The following is a 12,457-nucleotide window of genomic DNA, read 5'->3' as shown; positions in this document are numbered from 1 at the left end:
CAGTGGATTCATTTATTTCAGCCTGACAGATGTATAGTGTCAAGCACATAGCCATACAATCTCCATAGACAAACACTGCCAATGGAACGATTTATATTGCATAGGATGCTACCTTTCCAACAAGTCAGTTGCTGCCCTGCTAGATATGCCCCATTAAGTGCCATTATTGTAACATCAAGGAGCAATAACAGCTCAGGTCAGAACACTTACTATCAAGTTCCAAACATTCTCTGGAAGCGCTGTCGGCGCAAGAATTGTTAATTAGAAGCTACATGAAATGAGGCTCTATTGCCTAGCAGCTGCACACAAACCTGAGTGATAAAATCATCAGAATATGACCCTTATAAATGGACACTTACATTTCTTTGTCTAAATGATGTGTGTATATACAACACTGTTTTAAGTATGGCCTTTTGTAGATGTTGCTTTTTAAGAGTGTTTATAGAAAAGATGGAAGGGACCATCTTCCTCCTCAAAATGAAGTAAACATTTTTCAGATTTAAAAAAAATATATTTTACATTTCATAACAAATAAATATTTTAAACACAATTGGGTTAATTTATTAGGGAATTGTGGTTTCAAGCCCTTCAGTTCACTATACAGTATGGAGGTATGACACTGGCAGGATTCTCCCACAAGAAGTGCTGGGCTAACCCTGTATAATGCATGATTTAATGGGTTTTGAGACATTGAAGGATCTCCACATTGTACAGGGCCAGCCATGAGCTCACTGAGGTTGACTCCATGAAGTCAAGGAGTCCAAACCACAACTCTCATGCCCTCTCCTTTCACGGGTCTCTGGGCCTTATTTAATTGTAATGTTTGCTATAAAGTAGAAGGTACTTTGCTGAAATCTCCAGGATGTCATTGTAATCTGCTTTGAGATCATTCCCAATACTCATTTGTGGGGAAAAATGGTTAATACAAATGATGAGTACACCTGAACATTATACATAAGTTAGATATGTTTTAATTCAAATTTCTTTGAAGCGTGTTATAACAATTTTCAGTTAAACATGTTTTTTTGTGATATTTGTCATAGGTGTAGGAGAAGTTAGCTAGAAGAAGGACTGGATATAAGGTGCAATGAAGCAAATACAGTGCTCCCAACGTGATGACCATTAAAGGAACACTTCAGCAATCATAAGAACTGTTAAGTTTAGTGTCCCTTACACTCCCACTATAGAAAACTAAAACAAATAAATACAAAGCTCTTATTTGGCACAGATCTTCTTTGTGGCAGTGTCATTTTTCTGTGTGGTTAAGTATAGATTTCATATATTTTTTTAAGTCACAATGATTGTCATTTTAGTAGATATTTAAGGAAGATTCATGTCATTTTTTCGATGTGATGCTTTATATGTTGAATTCTAATCCCCCAGTTCCCCCCTCCCCTGCATAGTGTTTCTATGGGAAAACACAGCCCTCATGCTTGGCCCATTGGCCTGACAACATTTCATGGTGCTGGACGGGAGCCACCGAGGTTACATCCTGAAACATGCCGCTAGAAAATAATTCATTGGGTCCCTTTATTGTTTCCCGAAGTTATGTTTTATTCAATAAGTCTGAATATTTTCATTTAACATAGGAACGTACGATTTAATGGAAGATAAGAACCATCTGGCCCATCTCGTCTGCCAATTCTTCCTGATGTAATGACTTAAACCTAAATCAGTCCTTGGTCTCACCTTGCGTCTATGCTATGCATGCACTTCTACTGGGAGGCTGTTCTAATCTACCATCATCCCTGACCCTTAGGTTGTGGATTATGACCTCTTTTAAAATTCCAACTCGTTTGAAAGAAACTTCCCTCCTGTGCTTAGTTAAATTCCTTTATGTATTTAAACGGTAATTCACAGATATCCTTTAACTCTCTTGTTACAGTTAAATAACACACAAACATACAAAATGGGTATGGAAACAGAAAACTTAAAACTGTAAAGTACAGGAAACAAAGAAAACAAATGTAACATCTCAGGTTGCATCTATCATACGGTGGCCAAATCTTTTACTCTGCTGGACAATTCCAACAAACTTGTACATGTGTTTCTATTTTCCCACAGAGGGAATTTTCTTATGAAATAGTTCAGTAGGGGTAATAACGCAGAGAGTCGGGGTTTGTGCATGTGTGTAACTTTTGGGTAAATATCCTCTCCATTCCCTCCAGATCTAAATCTTCTTTTCAATTTGAGATGGATGTAAGAGTGTTTAATGTTTCATGGGAACACAAAATCATTGAACAATGTCAAGTATTACATCACTATAAAATATACTGTATTTTACAAAACAAATTTTGTTCACTTTATACCTTATAATTTATTGGATAGGGTATTAGGATGGTCCTTAAAACCTTGGAAGGATGAATAAGAGTTCCACTGCACCAAAAGTACTTTGTGAAACGTCACCTACAAACAAGAAGAAATATGTATCATCATTATAACAAACCCATCTTGCTCTGAGTTCAAAAACACACACAATATTGTATCATCTCAAAACATACAGTGACAAACAATTTAAATACATGTTCATATTTGAATCTCTACATATATTGTTGTGAAATTTTAATTTGCTGCCTTTTGATTGGCTCTCTCCCCTTTCTAGAGTCCATGCCCCAGGTATGATGACAGTGTCTGATTCATTGCACAACTCATAATTTGGTTCCCATGCCCACCAATGTTGTCTACATTGAGCAACCTCTTAACCCCTTAATGACAATGCCTGTACATGTACGGGCTCAAAATGCATTGTTTTCAATGGGTTTAGGGGCCGCTCATTGTCCTTAAGGGGTTAATGGAAACTGTGGTAAATGTAAATACTCTAGTGAGGTTGTTCATGCAGTCCATGTGCCTGCAGAGCTGTGGTCCGTGGGTACCACATTATCTGTGACATAAAGAAAAGCATGGGTCAGCAGAGTTTGTACAATATATCTTATTTGTCTTCATTTGAACAGTAATTCACTAATATAAACACTGCACTTATCATAGTAAGGAAAGCCAGCAGTCTGTGACATCTTATAGATCCATATTATTTTTTCCAGTAAAACATGCTTAGATTTCAGGAACAATTCTTAGAGAGTGGAGCTCCCAAAATGGTTAAACCTCACACACTGTTTCATCTCTGGCTTTGTGAAACAAATTTCCCTGGCACTCTATTGATGATCCTGGAAAAGTCTTATGACATAAGCAGTAGCGTACCTAGCGGGGGGCGGGGGGGGCGGTCCGCACCGGGTGCCGCTCATCAGGGGGGTGCCAACTTGCCGGCACCCGGCACCCCTCCAGAGACGGACAGTAATGTCCGCCGCTGGAGGAGCAGGCTCGCAAGAGAGCGGTATCGGAGGTCTTTAACAGACCTCCGGCTCCCTTGAGTGATTTTAAGCCGGTTCCCTTGAACCGGCTTAAAATCACTCAAGGGAGCCGGAGGTCTGTTAAAGACCTCCGATTCTGCTCCCTTGCGATCCGCGCGGCAACTGCTGCTGTGCAGAGGGCACTGTGGGCGCGGCTTCAGTGCTGCCGGGATCTGACAACAAACCCCGGCGGCACTGAAGCCGCGCCCACAGTGCCCTCTGACCCGGAAGAAGACAGAAGAAGAGGAGCGAAGAGGAAGACTGCTGTAAAAAGATAAGACTGCTGTAAGAAGAAAAGAAGTAGAAAAGAAGGTAGGAAATCATTCATTAAGACTGAGTGAGAGTGGATTGGTATGTGTGGAATCTGTGGATTGGTATGTGTGGAATCTGTGGATTGGTATGTGTGGAATCTGTGGATTGGTAAATGTTGATTGGTAAATGTGTGAGAGTGATGGGTGTTATGCTGTACCATTTCCAATGTCTTTTTCATTATAATTATGCTCTAAAGTACATCATAACTCCCATCACTCTATACTGTTCCGTACAGTGGCAATGCTGGGAGACAGAGGCCTTGCACCCCCACCGCAGGGTGCTGGTCAGGTTCTATGTGGGCAATGTGGACGCTGGCTTTGGGGTGTGCAATCTGTGATCTATGCCTGTAATTTAGGGTGTTTTATCTATAACTTTAATGCTGAGTTTTTATGTGAATTCCAATTGATCAATACCTGAAAAGCTGGGTTTGTGTGTTAATGTGTTGGTCTATATCTGCTATGCTATGTTTCTATACATTATTTATGTTTACCAGCAAATACAGGATTTGTATGTCTTATTCAGTTGATTAATACCTGGGGTGCTGTTTCCATGTGTTGTTTATTTGATCTATACCTTCAGTGCTGAGTGATTTCCAGTTGATCTATACCTGCAATGCTGGGTTTGTGTGTTCTGTTGATTTATACCTGCAATGCTATGTTTCCATACATTATTTATGTATACCTGTAAATACAGGATATTTATGTCTTATTCAGTTGCACGTGCTGTTTCCATGTGTTGTTTATTTGATCTATACCTTCAGTGCTGAGTGATTTCCAGTTGATCTATACCTGCAATGCTGGGTTTGTGTGTTCTGTTGATTTATACCTGCAATGCTATGTTTCCATACATTATTTATGTATACCTGTAAATACAGGATATTTATGTCTTATTCAGTTGCACGTGCTGTTTCCATGTGTTGTTTATTTGATCTATACCTGAACTACAGGGAGTAATTAAAAGAGAGTTGTGGTTTAGTGACGTAGGGGACAAATGGACTTTGGGGATGATTACGGGGAGAGGACCTCCCAATGTCACGGTGCAGTCAGAAGAAGGGAAGGCTGTACTGACTCTCACAGTCTTCCCCTGATCTGCAGTTGAGGGCAGTACAACATAATCCCTATCACTATACATCGATCTAGACATTTACAATAATGCAGCATAACCCCTACCACTATATACTAAGCCAGACACTGAAGTGGTAGGCCTACACCACATCAATGGCTTTGTATATAGTGATATGGGTTATGCTGCATTATTGTAAATGTCAGGCTCAATGTATAGTGATATGGATTACGCTGCCCCACCGTCAATGTGTGCTCAGTATAAAGTGATAGGTGTTATCCTGTATCACCGGCAATGTGGGCCTCAGTATATATTAACAGTTATGTTGTACCACCGTCAGCGCGTGCCTCAGTATATAATGGAAACAGTTATGTTGTACTACTGTCAGCGCGTGTCTCAGTATATAATGATAGCAGTTGTGCTGCACAACTGTCAATGTCTGCCTCAGTGTATAATGATAGTTATGTTGTACTACTATAAGTGTCTAGCTCAGTATATAAAGATAGCGGTTATGCTGTACCACCATCAATATCTGGCTCAGTTATAGTGATAGGTGTTATGCTGTTCCACTGTAGTATCTGGCTCAGTGTATAGTGATAGGAGTTATGCTGTTTCACTGTAATGTTTGCCTCAATATATAATGAAATTACTTAAGCTGCACCACCGTCAATGTCTGTCTCAGTATAGAGTGATAGGCATTATGCTGTACCACCGTCACTGCCTGGCTCAGTATATAGTGATAGGTGTCATGCTATACCACAGTCAGTGTCTGGTTCATATGGTGTATATATAATCATGAGTCGACATGGCAACACCACTATATATGCAAATGCTTAAATAAAAAGAGAACAATGTTATGGTGACTCCTGATTATAATATCAGAATTTTTTTTAGTTTATAGTGTCTTTAGCTGCTTAGCCAGTACTTAATTTGTAATGTTTGTCACTCATTTGTTAGGTCTTCTTAGAAACTTGTTGTGTTTGTTGTTTTTTTTGGGGGGTTATTAAAGAAAGCACTATTATATGTTCAGTAAATGTTATTTAAACATATTTATTTTACTTATAAGTTATTAATTTATTTTTTCAGATTTCTTGTTGCTTACAGTTGACATACAGTTTACAAATTGGTGCAATAAATATTCTTGCCAACATAATTTTGTAGATGTCTTTACATTTGGGGGGGGGGTGCCACTTACAGGATCCGCCCCGGGTGCCAAATACACTAGGTACGCCCCTGGACATAAGTAAACATAAAAGTAATAACAAACCCCAAGGTTAACTTATGGACGTACAGGTAGATCCACATAAGGTGTGGCAAGATTACCTTTAGGCCGTACATGTACGTCCTGCGTTTTTCACAGCAATCAGCATTGCTTCCTGCCAACTGATCATGTGTACACCATTATATAAGGAATGCCTTGATCGGGCATTCCGTTCCAGTCACTAGAAGACAAGAAAGACGCAGCAGGGTCTGTGAAGACCTTCAGGAATCTATGATTGCTCTGCCCCGCTGGCTGATCACCATACCTGGGAACTCTCCGGGGGTTGACCCGGAGATCGCCAGGTGAAGCACCGGTTCTCCGGGTCAAGACCCGAATCCTCCGGGTCGCAGGAGCGGGGTCTTGACATGCCCACTCCCCGCCCATTTTAAATGGGGGTGTTTCCCACGGGAACTCCCCTGATGTCAGTGGGAACTCCCACTGACATCATCAGGAATGGCCCCGACGACAGCGGGAACTCCCGTTGACATCAGGTGGACCTCCCATTGACGTCAGGGGGACCTCCCACTGACGTCAGTGGGAACTCCCACCGACATCACGGGACTGCCCCCTGATGTCACTGGGCAGTCCTGGCCGCGTCCCTGGAGCAAGGGAAGGCTCCAGGTAGCCGTAACCCAAAAGTTCCCAGGTATGCTGATCACACATATTCCGATGGAAGTCTCTGGAGCCCTGTTTGCTGATCACAGTGTGAAGAGGAAAGACGGTGAGAAACAATGTCTCTCCCTCTCCACACAAAGGGAACATGTGCATGAAAAAAACCTTGTCTTATAATCGAGCAAATACATTTTTTGGTACAGATTTTTTACATATGGTTTCAAAAAAATATACATAATTTGAGTGGGTACATCAAACACGGAAGAGGGCAATCTCGATTATGGTAAAAATGGTAAAATTATGGCACTATAAAAGCCTTGCTAAGGAAAGGGTTAAGCTGCAAACTGAATGGCAACAGAGCGCTGTTAGGTGGCACAACCTTATTATAAATAACTGGTTCTCATAGCTGTGTTGTCTAAGCTGAGTTTGCAGGTGAATTGTATCTTTACTATACATTATGAAAGGCCCACCACATGCGCCATCTGGACAAAAGTATTGGGACATCTGACCATTACACTAACAAGGACTTAGATGTCACATTATAAATACATTGACATTAATATGAAGTTGGCCTCCCTTTGCTGCTATAATAGCTTCTACTCATCTAAGATTTTTGGAGTGTTTCTGTGGGAATTTTCATCCATTCATCCCGTAAAGCATTTGTGAAGTCAGGCACTGATGTTGGAGGGGAAGACCTGGCTCGCAATCCCCTTTCCAGTTCATCGCAAAGGTGTTCGACGGGGTTGAGGTCAGAGCTCTGTGTGGGCCACTCAAAGACGTGTTGTCCTTAAGAGGTTAATAAATTGAAAAGATCAACTCATAAATAAGTGCTAATAAACAAGAAGTGACATTATACCAAGGGTTATCTCCATTCTTCAAAAAGCATTCAAAGTAATTTAATCACTAATATAATTACTTTTTACATGTATTAATTGTTATGCCTCTCGTGTCTGCTCACACTCTTTTCTGGCAGGTTTTCCTTGTGATAAAGGGAAACAATTTATAATCTGCCTTTATCATGCATACTTGTTGACTGATCTTCTCTATCAAAGATAGAACGTTAAACTATGTGCCCCAGCCTTCTGAGGCTTCACCATAGGCACAGGTCTGCCTGGCTGTAGGCATGTTAGACAATGATGAACAGAGTGACAAAATGATCTAATCAATGTATTGTCCTGATGTTTTACTACATTATTCACCCTATCCTTATAAAACCTGTCCAAGCCAATAAACAAATTAACAATGATTGCTACAGACTCTGCAGGGGTCGCTGATAACCCCCCTTGCTGCTGATCGCAGAAAATGGGATAAGGAAAGCAGGCCTGAACAAGTACACTTGTACACCCTAGTGGATATACTCTGTGGTATATTTATCTTTGGTGCTGCACTAGGCCTAAACCAGGACAGTGCCACCAGCCGCCCCTCCTTCGGTGTTGCCATTCGAAGGGCAGAAGGAAGCTATGAAGGCTGTGTTGACTAGGCAGTGTCCTCCATAGTGTTAATGGGCTTGTTGAGGAGACTAGTGGTCTCCCTTTTAACCAGTCCATTGAACGGTGGTGCTACAGCGCTCCTAATTGCCCAGCAGGGCGACTGGGTCCCACCACTCTAAGCCTAGTTGGTCTAGGCCAGAATATACCACTAGGTGTACTGTAATGGTCTCATAATTCTTTTCCCTGTCTCTCTGTGTTCCACATGGTCCTTCTTCCTGAGCTCTTGGCAGCAGTCTGGCGCTCACAACACCCACATAGCCAGAGTGAGGCTGTATGTAAGCTCTGTTCTGATTGGCTCACAGAAAGCTCTATCCGCTTATTCCAGTAGGTTTAATACGGCCTCGCTCTGAGTCTGTGCAATGCGGAGTGGTGCTAGCCCTAGTAGTAGACTGAAGGTGCACATGGTTGGGAGGCAGCCATCACATTAGAAGGACAACCCTGGCAGACTGTGCTGCATTGTGTTTTAGAGGAGGGGGTACTAAAATAGTAAATAGTTTACAGGATAAAAATTATCAGGAAATACTAAGGAAGTTCAATAGCTTGGGTAAAAGAAGAGAGAGGGGGGATTTAAATACTTAAGGGGATTTAACAAAATAACAGGAGGGAAGTTTATTTCAGAGGTGAACTGCTGAAACAAGAGGCCATAGTCTAAAACTGGAGGGTCAGAGGTCTAAATGTAATGGAAGGAGTAGATGGAACAGCCTCCCATCAGAAGTGGTAGAGGCAATACAGTGAGGGAATTTAACATAGATGGGAGAGGCATAAAGCTATCCTGAATCTAAGACAAGACCAAGGACACTATGTCTTGAAAAATGGACAAACTAGATGGGCTGAATGCTTCTCCTCTACTGTCAAATTCTAGGTTTCTATGTGTCACATAATGTGGACACAAATAGAGAATCAAGGAGAAACATAGAGCAAAACTTGGAGCTTCCCAGGGCTTCTTCTACAGAGCTCTCCTGCTCCTTTGGAGGAGACAATTCACTGATAACAATAGTAGGTAACCAAAACATAGCAAGAATACCCGGTGAATGCTCATAAAAAAGCCCCACTTATCTAAGGCATAAATCTAAGGCGTTGCTTAGCCCGTCACTACTCCAAGTTTGGTGAGTCCTATCTCATTGTTCATGGCTATGTTGCTTATCAAGGATCTGAATCAATGAGACTACACATTTAAGCCAAAACTCATTGGTAAGCAATGTAACCATGAAAAATCATATAGGACTTGCCAAACTTGGGGTACTTTGATGTAGTGGCGGGCTAAGCAATATACGGCCATATAGTGTGATATTGTTTTGCCCAATCAATGAGGATACGAAATGACAGCACAACAAACAGCAATTTAATCAAGCAAAACTTTAATATAGAATTCTTACTACAGCAGATAGAAAATAGTTGTGTACGCAAACATTTATGTATGTATATATGTTTGTGTAAAACGAGTTAAGCAATCAAATAAATCAATCAATATCACAGCAATCAATACTATAGTGTCAAGTGTCAATACAGTAGTTATCACTCCTCTAGCTGATTAACTCGCAACTCAGAACAGTCTTTTCGAAGAGCCACTTGTCTTGGACGCAAGGATCTCTGGATCCGTCCTGGGCTGCCCGTGCACGTTCTTGCAAACACCACAGGTGAGGTTCCAAAGATTGTGGTTGCGGCCTTAGCTTTTTATAGCCGTCGTGGGGACTTTCCAGAATCCTCCAGTCACGAGTGTCTTTACGTCATGTTGTTATCTCTAGGTGGCTTCTGTTCTGTGAAGCAGGCTGGCCCTCCATCTTATGATGCTGGCCGGGCACCTTAAACAGAGGTCGTTCGCCATTTTCTTCTTATGGGCGTTCCCTTATCTATCTAACACAATGGTCTACACATGTTGATGCCTGATGCCTAAGTCAAAAGACATATGACTATACTAAACTAATTAACCCTATCGTGACCGGGCCCAGGAGTCATATTATTAATCCCCAATCTTTATGCCTTTTATGGTGTTGTTTGAATAGCATTCTCTGGGTATGTCCTGAATTCTTGTTTTGTTTTATGTATTTATTGCTCATTATTATTTAAGCAACCATACCTGGGAACTCTCCAGGTTTGACCCAGAGATTGCAGACTGAGCTATGCTCCTCCAGTTCAAGACCCGAATCATCCGGGTTGCAGGGTCTTGACACGCCCCGCTCCCTGCCCATTTTTTCCTTGAAATGGGGGTGTTTCCCGCTACCATCAGTGGGACTGCCCCTGACATCAGCAGGACCGCCCCTGACATCAGCAGGACCTCCCCTGACGTCAGCAGGCCAGCCCACCGTCAGTTTGCAGTCCTGACCGCGTCCCGCAAGGGAAGGCTCCGGGTAGCCGGGGCATTGAAGTTCCCAGGTATGGCACCAACCCGGGAATCTGACTGTGTATGCTTTTTATGTTTTTTAGGTTGTGTGCTTCCCTAGTTTGTCTTTTCTTATTAATAGTGTGTAACCACTTACTTATTTATCTGCCTGTTGTCAACGGTTCTGCTAATGCTCAGGGACCAGAAGCTCTTCTGGGTGCAAGCATACAGTGTTCTGTTAGTGTTATGCCGTCTGCAGCATCCTGGTTTCAATACACCATTAACTGTATGAAGCATTTTTTACCCCAAAACAGTGTCTGTAAAGTATCAGCGAGGTGTATTCACTAAACAGCGAGTCGCAGGTAAGCTGGAGCAACACTTCTTGCAGGAGAAAGCCTTAAGTCATAATAAATACGTTACCCCCATAGACAAAAATATTATCTCATGTAGAACTTAACAGGTTTTGTTAGTAAAACCCAGTATGATAAAGTTAGACGTTAACATGTAGTAGTAAAAAGAATAAATGGTTGGCACACTGTCTATTTTAAACCTTAATGACTTATTGGTGGACATATGGATACCAACACGTGTGCCGCTCCCTATGCTCACCAAGAAAAAATGCTTTGGGGAGAAAATATTTGGAAATTGCTTTCAAGATTACCCGATTTCCGAGCAACTTCATCAAAAGCAAAGGCTTTGGGTTAATTAGAGCAAAGTATGTTTTATTTGGCTCGCCCGCCTTGGTTGTAAGTGAATTTGAGGGCTGGTCTTTTGGGGGTTTGCAGGGCAATGAATTGACAACAGCCAAGAAAATAAACAAATGGTTGAACCAGGGGCAGCAAAAACAACAGAAATTTGATCCTGTGCATTAAAGACCTAAAATCCTAAACTGGAGAAAACATCTGTACTAATGGAGAACAGAATAAATAAAGTGCTCAAGGATGATGGCTGGAGAGCTGATGGCTGGAGGGCTGATGGCTGGAGGGCTGATGGCTTCTACTGGTGGCAAGGAAGATCTAGGGCGCTATATAGTAGTTAGGATGAGTTGAAAAAAGTGACTGAAAGTTCCGTTCTCTTATCTGAAAGTTAAAGTGCAGAGGAAGGAGGCAGGAATGTGGGGGGTAGTGAGAGAAATAGGGGCTGGTAGGAGGGAGACATCCAAGTGGAGAGGAGGAGTGAGTGGAAGGGGAAGAGGAGGAGAAGGGAAGAAGGAAGGAAGCAGGAGAGGGGATTCTGGCTTTAAAGTGGAGGAGGTCAGGGTAGCAGCAGCGGTGATGTGATGAGCGCGGCTCCTGTGCGGGTCATGTCGGTGGCTGCCTCCCCGGGGCTGCCCGGGCTCTGTCTGCTCCTGCTGGTCGCGCTGCTCCCGGAGGCTGCGGGTGAGTGGCTGAGGAGGGCTATATTGTGCCCAGGGGAGGAGGCAGCTCTTATTGTATGCATTGTATGAATATTGTATGCATAGTATGTATATTGTATGCATAGTATGTATATTGTATGCATTGTATGGATATTGTATGCATTGTATGCATTGTAAGGATATCGTAGCTGTAACCCCGGTTTATGTTAACCGGTAAGTGTAGAGCTGACAGCGCCGATACTTACCGAAATGACAAACAATTAAGTGCAATAAACGCCTCTGACATCCACTGTCGCACCATCACAAGCAGTGACATCGGGCAAACCACACCGAGTCACTTTCACACCGATCACGGAATGAAGTGTCCGTGTCACATACGATCTACGAATAACACTATGTCATGAATATGTTCAGATACAGGGGAGGGACTTTATAACATATTACATATCAGGGGGCTTGAATACATCACATACAAAGGGATGACTTTTGTCCCAGACTCTGAGAAATAGCACATAAAAAATATTAAATAAAAATACTTTTGATCCACACCTATTTTATTTTTATTTTTTATTAAGTTACATTCAGATTAAGGTCAAGTATGTCAGATGCATTGGGCAATCAAAATATTTTAGATCCCGGGGCAGAAAAGGAGTACTTTTGGATATATTTATAGAACTCTCAGTAGTCCTTGGAACCAGA

At 42.0% G+C, this 12,457-nt stretch overlaps 1 protein-coding gene across 1 annotated transcript in view; it reads left to right on the top strand.

Annotated features, from left to right (window-relative positions):
* The first annotated feature begins 11,618 nt into the window (after positions 1-11,618).
* Positions 11,619-12,457, top strand: part of RECK (reversion inducing cysteine rich protein with kazal motifs) — a 46,001-nt gene continuing 45,162 nt past the window's right edge. The window contains exon 1 of the mRNA XM_053467616.1: positions 11,619-11,780. Within this exon, the coding sequence (XP_053323591.1) occupies positions 11,681-11,780 (100 nt within the window). The 5' untranslated portion in view covers positions 11,619-11,680. The remainder of the gene's footprint in view (positions 11,781-12,457) is intronic.

The sequence above is a fragment of the Spea bombifrons genome, chromosome 5 (genome assembly GCF_027358695.1).
Source record: "Spea bombifrons isolate aSpeBom1 chromosome 5, aSpeBom1.2.pri, whole genome shotgun sequence".
In the NCBI taxonomy this organism is placed as follows: Eukaryota; Metazoa; Chordata; class Amphibia; order Anura; family Pelobatidae; genus Spea; species Spea bombifrons.
This window is presented reverse-complemented; position numbering and strand designations above follow the sequence as displayed.